Consider the following 15325-nt stretch of genomic DNA (forward strand, 5'->3'; position numbering starts at 1 on the left):
GTGATGAAATATTTAATATGGGCGAAGGGCGACAATGCGGTGTGAACGGAACCACGCCAAACCGCTACCTAAATTATAATGATCGATGCTTTCGTGAAATAATGTGGGCTACCCCGTATCCACTTAGCGCGAAGGGCGACGAAAATTCTGTGCTTTACTCAACTTTTATGAAAATTAAATGTTGATACTCCGTGAAAACAGCCCCGAAACTCCTTAGGCTATCTTCCTGATTGGAGGATTAATCTACTTCTACTTGACAAACTGAAAATAGCGAAAAGTAAGTAAGTAGATCACAAAATATTACGAAGGAGAAGTAAATAAGTAGCGAAAAGCAGATCTACTTGAGTAAGTATCAGAAGTAGAGGACAACTACTTGAGTACTTCGAAAAAGTAGAATTACTTCGATACTGACCACCTCTGTAAATGATGATGCATCTTCGGGTGTATAAATTGTTATTAGTCACTTTGTTGCATGCTTTCATTTCTTGACCTCTCATCAGGATTGTCGGTATATTGGAAATATATTGGATTCGCTCAAACGTACCAGAAACAAATTTCTCTCCTGAGGAGCACACGATTCCGAGTTGGTATATCTATATGGGACGCATCTTTTTGCTCGGCCCCTCGCATCTGTAGTGTGGGCTCAGATTGCAAAGCGTAGGCTACTCCTGCATGTCGAGTTGTCGACGGCCGCCAACACATACTTAATAGAATAACGTGTCGACGGCCGCAAAAATTTCCTTCTACGGACGCAGGTTGGCCACCTCTGGACTAAATATACCCCTAAATATTGGCAGTAATTTGAAAATATTATTATCCCATATACTTCCGTTTATTTATGATAAAACTGAGGAAATATCTGATACTTCATAGTTCAGTATGCGTTTATTGTAGCTAAGGCAAACGACCTTTCAGGGTATTGACTAGGGCTGGGCAAAATCGAGTACCTGAGTGAATCGATTCTGAATCACGTAATATGCTTCGAGTCGAGTCGAGTAATCGAGTATCACTCATTATGACGTCATAACAGAATGCATTACGTCAAAGTTCAAATATGTACTATTTTGCCACCACAAAGCATATAATGCCAGTTATCCATCTTATAAAAGATACTTTGGTATTTTTTCGACCATAGCGATTTCATTCCACTTGGTGACAATGTTTTGGGATAATCATGACTTCGGAAATGTGTCACGTCCAATAACCTTCGTATCTCTGTACCATAGATTTCTTATGCTACGATACCGATGATCAGGGTTTCAAGGCTTCAGCAGTGAAAATCTGTATCGAAACTATAATTTTCGTTGATAAATTAACTTCCAGTGGTGAGAAGCGTATAATTTCAGTACTCGGAAAAATCGTCTTTTGCTACTCGACTCGAATCATTGAAATTAATACTCGATTCAGATTCGAGTACTCGAATCATTGTGCCCATAGCTCTAGTATCGACCAAGAACTGAACTCCTATGGTCCTCATAAATCAATGCCACTGTAGGGTAAAGACCCTCTCACTTGGAACAACTGCATATAGACGTGTTTATGCAACTGATCAATGGACGTGCCGGTTAATATAGCCGTAGTTGGCCGATACCGACATTTACCGACATATATTTCAGTCGGGATCTACTCTATATGGCCTACATATCGCTGGTCGACAATGCAGAACTGTGGAAGAAAAATATTTAGCGTCATTGCGTATTTACTTTTATCGAACTATTTCCACCAAATTTGTCAACTCCACGACATCAACCTACCAAGTTGGTCAGTGGTCACGCTTTCTCTCTGTTTGAAGTCAGGACGTAGTGGAAGTATAGAACCAAATGTAATCGTGTTGTCCGAGTTATTTTGAGAGATTTTGAGAATGAGATTTACTGTAGCTCAATACGCTCCTAGCCAACACTTCATTGTTCGCTAATGCTTAGTTTACTTAATCCGCAGTCACACAATAGCCTGATAACATGGTTGCTAGCAGTTATCAAATCATTTGAAGGACTTCGTTTCCCCAAAATCCATCTATATGCGCATTAGTATACCGCAATCGTGTTTTGTTCTTCAAGCACGAAAGGCAGTTATAGAACGATTTCATCTGGTCGTAACAGTTTTTGAGTGGCTGTCGCATGGGACGACTAAATAGCTGACTTTGCGTGTAATCTACATCGTGTATTTGTGTTTGAAGTGGGTGAATTAGAGATGATTTTTGTACTTGTTTTACTTGTATTGTCGGACAGCCTTTCCGGAGGACAAGCTCAAAGTGAGTATGGCGATATATTGAAATTTAGGTGTGATAAGTTATCGGCGCAACTTACCGTTTAGAAGTCACACTATTTACTCTGTAGATTTCGGTACTGTCGTGCGCAAGCCTCGGAGAATGGGCCATTGGCAATGTTCCCTCTAATTTTTGACTAGTCTGCGCACACTCACCGACTCACTGCGCAGACCCTTGGACAGCAGTGCGTAACGACCGAAAAGAAGGTCATCACTTCGGATATTTTGTGCGCAACGTAGATTTTCTGTGCGCAGAGACCGTGTCAGCACTGCGCATTTGCGCACGTGCGCGGCTTAGAGGGAACATTGGGCCCGTTGGGCACGGAGTGTAACATTGGATTAGCGGTTACTCACTGCAATTTCAATAAGGTGTACGTACAATCCACAAGAAGTTAAAAAAAAATCGATGACTCATTCATTAAACATGCTACTTCTACTATATTACTAAACGTAAGTTCGAAGCGGGGAACTTGCTGTGTTACGCTTTCTTTTTTCATGTGAAGCGCGACGTTATTTCGTAAAGTCTTCAACATAGCATGATCACATTTGTATAACTTCCCCAACGAAATAAATTGGATTGTTGGCTAATTGGCCTCCATGTTATTTTTATTGATTTACTCCGTATTTTAACTTGATGACGTCGAACCTCTAAACAAATCCACACCCATCAATCCAGTCTCATGTTAGAGCTAAATGTCATTGGAAAAAGTAACAGTCCTCATACTCTCCATGCAATGTACGACAATATGCCCGAATGTCAAGACCCATTGCCAATAACACCCGTGATCCACGAATCTTCGTTCAGCGTGTACTTGGAATGAAGCTGCCACAACATACACTAGAGCTGTCGGAGCATCTGTAACGTTCACACTCACTGTTGCCGGAGAAGTTCTTACCAATGCGGATCGAATAACATGGAAATTAGGAACGGTAAGCGCGTCACTTATTAGCTTGTCTGTAGTCAATCATATAGCCTCTAGTTGTAGTACATGCAATAATGATTATTATATTTATCGTACGCATGATCGTTTCAGTGAATTATTAGGGATAGCTATAATCTAAGATTCACAATCGTGTTCGTGAAGTGAACCTTACTCATCCTCGAAAAAAAGAACCTTATAGGCCTCGTTACTGTGAATCGTTTCAAAATGATTTTGCATTTGAAATTGATTTGTTATATCAACAGTACGCACAAAGAGACTATTCGCCAGAACAAAACCATTCCACCATTCTCGCCAATACAACACACTAATAACGTAACACAATGGGACAATTGTGCTCTGAGGCATATAAATCTTGTTTTTATTAGCCCACGTCGCATGGTAAATGATAGACACGGCAGCGTATTTCGTATAGCCAATGTCAGGAGTCTCAAACTCAAATGTGCTAGGGTGTGTCAATTTCCTAGTTTGGATGACGCCGCGGTCCACAGCACCAACAGGGCTATTCAATGTCTTTACAGGTAGGCCGTGTTTGACGGAGTGGAATTTCCCGGTTAAGAGTGAACTAACCTGAACTAACCCTCACATACATCGTGATTGACTATTGTGGAGGCACGAAAAAATCACATTCGTAAATATTTGAATAAAATCGTTATTTCATATGGTAGAGAGTAAGCATACCTTGTCAAAATTATGAGATATAGCCTAGCCTGCATCGTGTTTTTATAAAAGCTGTCGTGCATATATCGGACATTTGACGTGCTGCAACTAGATAGGTGGAATATTTAAGAATTTAACAGAGACTGATCTGACATCCACATAATTAGATTTCTCTTCAAATATTCGAACAGATAAATACCAACTTAATAGAGTAATAACAGGGATGATGTGAACCTCCGAAAGGTTCAGGTTCGTGTGGGCAATCAAATGATACAAGAATCCCGTAAAATCATTATCTTGCGTCGCTTTGCCCACAATTTCGACCAGGACTTGCAAGGGAATATAAGCTTACGCCTTAACGGTCTAGGACAGATCGGACAATGTAATCGGCGTCTGAGTACTGCTACGTTGATATTGAGCAGAGGGTAAAAGGGGGGCTTCTGTACTTGCTACCGATATTACTCCATTTACAAGTTATACAGCAATAGCCAACACCCTAATCGCATGCATTTGGTTTTTATTATTCATTATGCATATGAAATTAAGATTGACCCCGAACGTCTGCTAGACTTTTTACATCAGACAACGATATCAATTTCCATTGATTGGTTGAATAAGCATAATTCGCTGACTACCTGTATGTAGTGTATTTCGCTCTTGAAGTGTGATTGCTGGTCAGCAGAGAGTCACTAAATATTCGAGAAAACTTTTGTAACGAAGCAAGTAGCATTTTTGAGATTGTCAAGGTGCATGCTCGTATAGCGCCATGCATATAGTGACCCGCAGTTGAAATGCAATAAATTTCAACCAAAGATGTTATAATTAAGTGAAAATTGTAATATATGAAAAAGGTTCACAGTGCAGAACCTACCAAGATTAGTTTGTGAACGTGAACCTCTAAATTTCTTAGGTTCGCACACAGAGCGCGAACGTGAACCTCATGTTCACAACATCCCTAGTAATTAATGTATCGTAGTAAGTAATATAAATGGCCAATCGCCGAATAATCCTTTGGTGTTACAGCGTTGGCGTGAACCACTATGTTACTCGCCACCATTAAGCAGCGTTAGGACCCAAGGACCGCTGATGTAACTAACCGAGGCGGCCACACAATGCCAATGGTTGCCACAACGACTTGCTTAGATAGCGAAATACCATAGCTACGACCTTCTGATATATTACCAATGACACGTGAATCGTTTGTTGCAACCATTGTTGTTACAAAGTCACTGCTTTCCGAGTCACATCCTTTTCCGATTTTGACGTTTAACCCGAGCTAACTCGAGACATTTTTATTTTGTCATTAGTCAGTCCATGTTCGAGTAAATCTACGAAGGATTGTGTCCAAGTCACAATTTTTAGTCATCATGTTTTATCATTTAGAATAGACAAAGTGACGTAATACCGGATCTTGCACCGCACCACAGCTATTTAGAGGGATGTGAGATGGAAGTTTGATGAGCATGTTTTTGGAGCAATTTTAGAGTTAAATTTACCTATTCAAGTGTTGTCTATTAATTGAAAACCCAAAACTTCCACACGGATCGCACAAAATGTCTTCGCGGGCTGCGTGTTTGGGAGCTCTGGCCTACGTAATATGGCGTCAGTCGACCGCGTCAAGATGAAGAATTATGGAGTTGTGTAACAGCCCAATCCAGGCAATCTTATTCAAAGCATCAGTATCCTTAACTTACCATCTTGTGTGCAAGATCTACAGACTTCAAAGCCATATAGCCAGGCCGTGTTATTTTTGGCATATGCCAAAACTGCCAAAAATAGCTTATTTTTGGCATTTTTCAATTTTTATTTTTGGCAGTTTTGGCATCGACCTCTAAATAAATATTTTCAGACTCGAATTAGTCATAGAAATGCTACATTTGGGTCGGTTTATCAATAGATACCAAAAAATGTGCAGCATCCACGTATAATCAGTACCAACAAACAATAATAAGAAGAAAAAACCTAGCGATTACATAGGTTAATAATATCAAACGAAACCACAAAATGTGCAGTATCCATTCGGAATCGGTGCCAATAAGCAAAAAGAATGAGAAGCCTAACAAACACGCTCAACACCTGATTGTTACAGCTTTTGAATAGACTTAAATTGTTTGCACTGTAACAGTGCTTCCAAACTCAGGTCAGCAAAGTTTCTCCTGAATTAATTTTTCGCCCAACGAATCTGGGAAATATCGGCTTCAACAGTAGCCGTTGAGGGAAAGAATGTTGCCAGTCCTCCACAAAAGGTTTTCAGAGCTTCAAAATTTCGGAGGGCAGAACCGGCTTCCAAGCATCATGAAAAGAGATCACTGCGCTAGTGCCATTGATCTCATCGCGGAAAGAATTTCTTCCCGATTCTTTTCCAGGAGTTCCATGTGTTGTCTCTCAACACATTCTATTTTGTAGCGCGACCATCCCATCTCCATCAGTCTACCGATTTATTTTAGGAGGACTTTTGTCACGTCAGATGGCTTTAATATTACCAACTCACATGGAAGAGTCCTGGGAAGGTTAGCTTGTTTAAGAACATTACCGCCATAAGACTGTCTGGCAAAACGAGACTGTAGCTCAGAAATAGTCGGACTGTTTGTTGTGTCACAATGTTCAACTAGATCACAATGCAAAAATCGTGGTTGAATTTTGGGGTTCCAGATCCATGAGCAGAATACAATTTATATTTTAGTAATCGGTACAGCGGCAGCTTTCCATTGATACCCGTTTGATCAAATTTAGCGCTCGGCAAGCCGGTCAAAAATGGCCGTAAAATTGCCTTTGGACAAATGGAAAGTATGACGTAAACCAGTGGTTCCCAACCTTTTTCATCTCGTGCCTCCCTTGGCCGAAATTTTAGCCAAAATTCCCCCCTTAGGATAAATCTGCCCGACGATTAAAAATGGTCATTTTTACCGCGCCAACACCTGTTGACTAAGAGAATAAGACGGGCGGTACCGATTGTTTGTTTCTAGCAGTGCTGTAATAACACTTTGTAGACCTCCAGAAACCATGGTCTTGGTCCCAATCACACAAATTCTGGAAGGCTTGACTCAACAGACCCCCACACTTCCATTTGTGTTTTCGGCTTACCATGCACCAATCGCTAATATAACTGCTGTGAAAAATCAGTATCCATAAATATACTGGTCTCGCGATATTTTTTCTCATGTTTGCGCATGCATTAGGCCAACAATAGTGGTACGTTAATATATAGCAGGGTTGACCAGAGTCGAGTTTGACTCGGGTCACCATTTTCTGATAACTCGACTTGACTCGAGTCATTTTCTCAAAATACGGAAACGAAACGACTCGACTCGAGACAATCTGGGTATTGCCTCGACTTGGACTCTAGTCATTGTGCATGACTCAAACCAAGTCACATGACTCAAGGCTATCAGACTGTAAGACTATAAGACCTGTTGGAAGTTCGTCTATTGATCCTGGTACTTGACAGTGCGACAAGAAACTGCTCAAAATGAGGAAAATTAGTATATCATAAATCCAAATCATTAAATATCATCAAACAGTATTGACTTGAGTGTGACTTGGACTCGTACTCGAGTCATAATACCATGACTCGTACTCGACCGTCTACTTGGTGACTTGGACTTGGACTTGAACTTGACTCAATGGTGAATTGAAAATGACTCGAATTGACTCGAGTCAAAACTATGAAAGTGAGATTGACATCTGACTCGGAGCCTCTTGACTGGGTTACAGCCCTGATATATAACATACACGTGATCAGATTCCCTGCTGGAGCTCATTGAAATTTAGGACACCCATTATGTTTCGGCAACATTACACCAAGTTTACCATGTCTTTTTTCGATCGGGTACTGTTCACTAAAAATAAAGCAAGGCTAGCGATCTCTCTGACTTGAATCGATGACGTTGGAATATTTAGTCACAGTCTGGAAATGTTGACTTGGAAATATAAGATAAATACTTTCACTAGAGGCCTTGTTGTGATAGATTCGACACGACCTTTACTCGCGTAGGATATATTTGATTGAGAGGCCGTCGCTGGCCTACAAAATTGTTTTGCGAACTGCAGCACATCTGAACTAATTGAAAAAAGGGTGGGGGATTTGTATGTGAAAAAGAAATTTCAAATAGCATTTAAACATACTTTCAGCAAACAAAAAACAGCCATAAGGAGCATACGTTCGGATATAACTGGTTGACTAAATGACTGTTCGAATATGAACAATTTGGGAAATCCGTTACAATTCTAAAGTCGAATTCCCCCCTAAAAATTGCAAAATTCCCCCCAAGGGGGGAATTCCTCCCTGGTTGGGAACCACTGACGTAAACCAAATGCAGTTAGCCGTTCAATCTCGCTGTGCCCACACCATTTAGGACACCATGCTATCTCCCCTAATGGGTGGGCTGGACCCATAGAGTAAGAAACCTGCCCTTCGCACGCGCTCTTCTCGCTTCTAATGCGGTCCTGTTAACACAACACCATGAACGAAATACACTATTGGCAGGCCGTGTTATTTTTGGCATATGCCAAAAATTAGTTATTTTTGGCATTTTCAAATTTTTATTTTTGGCAGTTTTGGCATCTGGCTCCTGAAATGCCAAAAATAACACGGCCTGCATATAGCCGTCAACTAAATTGCGAGTCCGACTATATATACTCGTACCAACGCACTATCGTAAGAGTAAATACAGTGTGAGATTGAAATAAACTCTCATCAGTATATATGACTTTGACATTGTGATTCCGTCCGTTTCAAATGTTACGATAAGCCGCTGCGTCATTGGGTTTTGCTTGAAAGGCTGTCTGATACAAGGCTTCGATGCGGAACGAGTCGCGTATCGGTAAATATTCACGAACTATATTTCCACCGACCAATCATGGTTTGAAATGCGCGTGAAGGAGTTGATCTAAACCTCGATGTAGAGCATGGGTGGGCAATTATTTTCCTCCGCGGGCCAAATGAAATATTTTAGCTATATTTGCCAGTGTATTTTTATTTTATTTCTAAATAACATTGTTAATAAATGCTTCTCAGTGAATGTGTTGGTGTTAGGTAATGAGAAAGTGACGTTTAACTTAAAAAATATTTATTTGCCGTCATGATTCGAAACAATGTTAAACCGATACATTTTTAAATCTGTTTAAACCACTATCCACTTTCTTATATTAAGACTCTAAAACAATGGATCTCAAACTTATATAAGCACGCCTTCTTTTATGATAGTGAAAAATTTCGCGCCTCGTTATCATGATATCACAAAATATTAAAAATTGCAACCAGAGTGCCAGCAATTTCAACGGATAGTTTGATAGCATGGAAGGTTATGGATGTTGATGAGAGAATTCTGAAATATCAAAGTCGGACAATACACAGAGCAACAACCATAAGCTGACAGTAAAACGTGCGAAGCGCGAAAAAAAAATCATGGAACGTTTTCTTCGCGCCCCCTTTCAGATACTTTCACGCCGCCCAGTTCGTGAACCACTTCACTGAAATGTATATGCAATAGTGCAATGCTTATTGTTTTGGTCGCTACATTTCGAGCAGTGTGCACTGTGCAGCTTAAATAGGCTTGATATTGAGCGAAGCTTGCAGTTTCTCTGAAATCCGCCATTCCTTGACCGAGTGTTTCGTGTTTTTTTCATTAGACCGACTTCAATTAAAATCCTCAATCTAGGCGACATGCTCGGCAAAAACTAAAAGGAATGTTTTACCCCCGACTCCAGTATACAAATATTTGGTGCTCTAAACCAGTGGTTCCTAACGTGGGCGATATCGCCCAATTTTGAGAAACAAGGGGCGAAAATACCAAAGGGGCGACTGGGACCGAAAATGTTAGAACGTCCAGTGCGATATATTTAATAACACGGCCAAAAAATGCACGTGCCGATGGCTAATTTTGCATATGATTTGAAAATTGACAAAAAAATATCAACTCAATGGCAAGTAAACACGGAAACCAGTTTTCCGAACACCTACTCGGAAAATGAACTTTCTTTTTTAGTTTAATCACCAGCGATCAGAGTAGGGTGAATAAATTACCCGTTGATATTCCCCGTTTATCGGATCCGTAAATAAGTGGAGCTAAAATTTGTGTAGAGCTTGATAAGGGAGCGATGAGTCGAAAAAGGTTGGGAACCACTGCTCTAAATCTTATTTGAATTTCTGTTTTCGGCTTTCTTTTTTTACAAGCCCGTTCATCTTTTATGGGTGATAGATATGATGAGTCACATAGTAATCGCGAGCACTGATTGACTTGTTTTACGAATGAAGGATTTGGAAACGTATGACGCGACAATTCGTAACACATACCGTATAATCGTAATGTGACAATGGCAACAAAGAAGGTGTGAAAATATATATATATGGAAAGAGTGATTTCTTGTCACTTTAATTGCTACCCACACTTTGCCACATTGCCTTTATTTTGAATCTGGATTACGCACGCGAGGTACGTACGCAGTGTGATCGTGGCATATTACTGAACATGCTTCAAAGTAAATGAATTTCCTGTGAAAATGATACAGCCTATGGTGTTAGTCATTAAAAAAGCAAGTTTTATGTTTTAAATTCCAAGCAACCTTTCGTGAGTAGTTATGTAGATCGGTCGCATGACGCCATTGGTTCTTATGGGTGCGGCGGTGACCTGCCTGAAAACTCGTGGTGATGACCCCACCCTTTGAGACCCCCCTATCGGTCGTGACCTGCCATTGTTTCTTATGGGTGCGGTGATGACACCACCCTTTCAGGTATAGGCTGCGGCGATGATATACCTTGAAAACTCGTGTTGGTGACCCCACCCTTTCGGTATAGGCTGCGGCGATGACCTGCCATGGAATGTTTGGTAGTGAACTAACGTTGTGGGTATAGGCTGCGGCGATGACCTGCCATGGCTTGTTTGGTAGTGAACTAACGTTGTGGATATAGACCGCGGCGTCTTTTCGCGCTGTGCCTATTGATTCGTACGTAACCTGAATAGCACGCCGACTTTCAGATCGGATTATTCGCACCTTCCATACCGCTGTTTCGTACCTACAGAATAGTCTGCTGTTCACAGTCGCAACAAGAATCACAAGTATACACATTTATACATTCATTCATTACTGTCAAATCGAACTCTTCACAAAAGCACGCACAATCGTATCATTCACTTTTTACCATCACCCAAAATAATTCAAGTATGCCTTGGCTGAAAATCCTTGAATCCTTATTATCAAAAATGGTATGGTGCGGTGTCGGAATCCATTCGCACGATGTACTAAAGGTAAATTCAGATAATCCACCCGCGATCGCTCGCAAGATAATACCTAAGACATAACCATCGCTCGCGACTCGCTGTTACATACATGCCGATCGTTAACAATGTAATATTTTGGTAATTAGTTTACCATAGAGCCGGCGTAGACGGTGATTCGAATACCGACAAATTTTCACTTATTTCTGGCCCAACCCTAATCCTCTATAAAGTTGACGCTTATTCAAAAAGGTGTGAAATAATTGTAAAATCCTACGTCGGTGACGCGATAATGCATCAGACATAGCGATCTAGTTATAGTACGGTGTCGGAATCCATTCGCGAGATGTTCTATAGGTAAATCGAGATAATCCGAAACCGAATATTTGGACTTTGACATAGTCTGAATTGAAATAAATTGACAAACAGGACTACCATCTTTCCAAGTACCATTTCGATATTATACACACATTGATTTGAAACAAGTAATGAAACATTACAACTCTATTCACGGTCTGGCTTTCCGTTTGTCAAAGAGACATTTTAACATCTTACCATACTCAAAAGAACTATTCATAATATTAACCGGTGTTAAAAATATAGTTTTCACTTACTTGATTATATCACTACAACTCGCAAACTTGAATTAATTCATCCTGGTTGTATTCGTATGATCGGTCTTTTTTATTCACTTGTAAAGGTCGTTACTATTCTGAAGACAAAGTATTTACTAATCGGTGCATATACGATTTGACTTGAACATATTATATTTTGAGTATACGAGATTTGAATGTCTGAACAATAACTGAGAAATAATTTATCACAATTAAATCCGTATATTACAGCGTAAAAGATATTGGAATGTCAGCAACTCTGTAAGGTCATAGTTACTACCGCATTACCTAATTTACCCGGCAAACTCGTCATGATCATTCCTGAAATCAACACAAACATGACCACTGACTTGAGTTAACCACAAAACAGCATCAAGTTTTAAATCCACTTGTAGCTTACGGTTTATTTGAATGCGGGTTATGTTTTGTTGTAATTGAGTGTACGGAAATAGTATTACGTCTCGACATCTTACCATCTTACCATATTCAAAGAGTCAACCACGAAAACATTGTCAAGTAAATCCGTTTGTAACTTACCCGACCAACTCAAGCAGTATTAGTATGAAAAACATCCAAGCATACACGAGTCCATACAATCACTAAAACCTAAAATCCATAACAAGTTCGGTTGTATTCATATCCCTACGACGCATCTTTTTTTATTCAACTTTAAAAGTCGTTACTATTCTGTAAGATAGAGGAATTACCACGCGGTATATTTTGTAAGACAAAAGTAATTATTACTCGATATATTTTGTAAGACAAAAGTAATTACTACTCGGTGTGAATGACTTGAGATTAACATGATATGTTTGAGTATACGAGATTTGAAAGTCTGATCAACGTAGTTGCGACTTCATTTCTTACAATCGAACGCTGGTGTTATATTCAAAGTTATCATGCTGTGAACATAAGGATTGACACATTGATTTGACATATGAGATTTTGTAATAGTTGATCATTACTTCATTATTAAATTATTTGCGTTAATTAGACCCGGCGTTGTGGTAAATGTTGTGACAGCAACAAACTTTTCAGTACCAATGTTATTAACATATTAAGTTGTAAAACTATGCGTGTCTGAAATGTTCTTGATAGGAAAATTACTCCACCTTGGTAACAATCACTCTGCGTATCGCGGATATCAGGAAATATTTTTACAAATGTAATTGTTTCCAGTAACCAAGACTAAAGATGAAACAACAATGTCAGTATTATCACATTCAACTACCAGTACAATTATTAAAATCTATCGTTTGCGATAAACAGCGCTAAAGATGTATTAAGTCCATTATTCATACATTGAACATCCGATACAAAATGCTTTATTATCCCGATTCGCAACGGGTAATTGAAACGACTAAGTATAGAGTCAGTATATCACAATATCGTTACTATTGAATCCAGCAATTGATACGATTTATTGTCGGGATTTGTGACAGCGCATTGAAACATACACAACTTACAGAGTGTGAAAATATCACTTTGGTGTCGAGTACCGTTTGAAGCGCGCGATCAATACATAATTCCGTTCGCACTCTCCAAGACATTGTGAAGTCTACAGATTTACACTTCAAGACTTTGATCAACACAGAAGCAATTTGGAATATTTTTACTGGACCATCTTATTCTACTAGACTTGAGTATACGCAAAACTCATAGCATTGACAAAATCACAATAGGCGCTACACTGAAATCTACAAAATGTGATTGTATTGTTGTTAGTGATCATACATTATCATATGAATATTCTAAAGTAATTATAATCATAAAAACCAAACCGCTGAAAGTCATTACCACCACAAAAACAATTTGTATGATATTCACCAAACGCATCCCAACTCAGTATGCAGAAATTATTTGTAGAGTGCATACCGACAAAGAAATCACGAACACAACCAACACCGAAAATGATAAACACGTTTCGCGTTACTATTGATACAAGTTCATTTCTATCGGCGAAATAAATGCCACCACAAAGCTCAGAGCATACAAAGGTCTTGATTGATATGCATTTCGATTTGTGTCTTATGATACCAGCAAGCATTTTAGACATATTACGAATTGTTAAACCAAAGGTGTACGTCCGATTAATAGTTGATTGGAAACTTGTTCACGTACCTCAACCATTACAGAAAAGTATAACACCATTGTCCGACAATCTTTTACAAAAAGGATCGAAACCAAGTCACTCAAAGTCGTTGCCGTCACATAAACAATTTGTACGACGTTTGCTAAATGCGTCCTACAGTTAGGTGTACTATAGAAATATTTGTAAAACACACTCCGGTAAAGAAATCAACGAAAAGATCTCCTACACCTAAATCTGGTAAAAACAGTTTGCACTTTTTGTTCATTAGTTCGGTACCCATTTGAATTTTTCCATTTCCTTTCGTCAAAGTAGATGCAATCATAGTCACTAAAGAACTTACTTGGACGTATGCTTGAATTCTAGACATAGTTCCGATTTGTCCGACAAAAGACCCAAGAACAACCCTAGTTTCAACCGAGCACACATATCCAAAATATCACACACTCCGCTATCCCTAAAGCGCAAACACCCGATACAAAATATTACTTGTTGTGTTGTTGCGGTATCATCTTCACAATATCACACACAATACAAATGATGGTTATGTGTAACATGCTATCGACTTGAATCACACCAACATGGAAGAGGATTTACTCATTCTTTACATAACGATATTGACCAACATCACGTCGTCGGTGTGTATCGTTTTTTCTAGATACAAACTACGCTAGTGTAGCGGAAAATAATTTAGTGTAACAAAAACAATTTTCACTCTCTTGACTTATGAAAACAACAGACGAGTCTTCATTCAATATTTTGTTTGTGTCAACTAGTTACTTTGTATGATACGACTGATACCCGCGCGACTTTCTAAGATCACAATATGAAAGATATTTACATCACACAAAATACTCCACTTGATATTCCCATACTATACTAAACTGCGGAATGGTTGGTCAGACTCTACAAAATGTTTTGATATCGTTTTTTACACGAATGGTCACGCATCTAAATATTCAAATAATCCAACACACAACTATAGTACTTACAGAAATAGCATAGTTCTTGTAACAAAGTTGTATGAATATACTATTCAATTGTATATTGAAGTTTTCTACCTCCAAGAAGATCTTCAAAGTTGTATGTGTACAATGTATATCGTGAGTCCTACACATTCATGATATCCACCCGAGTTTGACTTTTAGTAAACACTATACCAACATCGCGACATCTTTCAAAATTAAAATCACGGTGACTGCTTGAGAGACCTACCAATGATATCGCAGTATTACAGTTACTTCCACAAAACAGTATGTATTCGACTTACTTTCCACAAATCTAACGCACAAAACAATTTACTTTGCAAACAAAAAGTGTTGAGTCATCAAGTGATTGCCCTAGCAACAAAACAGCTAAACGTACTATCACACAAAATGGCCGTTATAGTCACCAACGGTACATGGTACAAGTAACAAGTATCGAGAATCCAGCTATTGAAAAAACGTGAAAGTGTTTCTCCTGTGCCAAGTCGTTATGTTGACGAAAGCGTATATTGTAATATCATGATCGATTTGCATTCGTTGGTCACAAACTGTC

The 15325-nt window shown here is 39.2% G+C and overlaps 1 protein-coding gene and 1 pseudogene across 5 annotated transcripts in view; one reads left to right on the top strand and one right to left on the bottom strand.

Moving 5' to 3' along the window:
* LOC145450005 (peptidyl-prolyl cis-trans isomerase pseudogene) overlaps positions 1-15325 on the bottom strand; it is a 430289-nt pseudogene that overhangs the window by 84781 nt on the left and 330183 nt on the right. The window lies entirely within an intron of this gene.
* LOC145450002 (uncharacterized) overlaps positions 1478-15325 on the top strand; it is a 245823-nt gene continuing 231975 nt past the window's right edge. Inside the window, exons 1-2 of one of the 4 annotated variants that reach the window (XM_080328454.1) lie at positions 1478-2251; positions 3071-3195. In XM_080328454.1, coding sequence (XP_080184580.1) covers positions 2191-2251; positions 3071-3195 — 186 coding nt within the window. In that variant the 5' untranslated portion in view covers positions 1478-2190. The remainder of the gene's footprint in view (positions 2252-3070; positions 3196-15325) is intronic. The other 3 variants (XM_080328452.1, XM_080328451.1, XM_080328456.1) reach the window with 3 other exon arrangements.

Source organism: Botryllus schlosseri, chromosome 11 (genome assembly GCF_051294905.1).
Source record: "Botryllus schlosseri isolate E-star chromosome 11, Bs_hap1, whole genome shotgun sequence".
NCBI classification, from domain to species: Eukaryota; Metazoa; Chordata; class Ascidiacea; order Stolidobranchia; family Styelidae; genus Botryllus; species Botryllus schlosseri.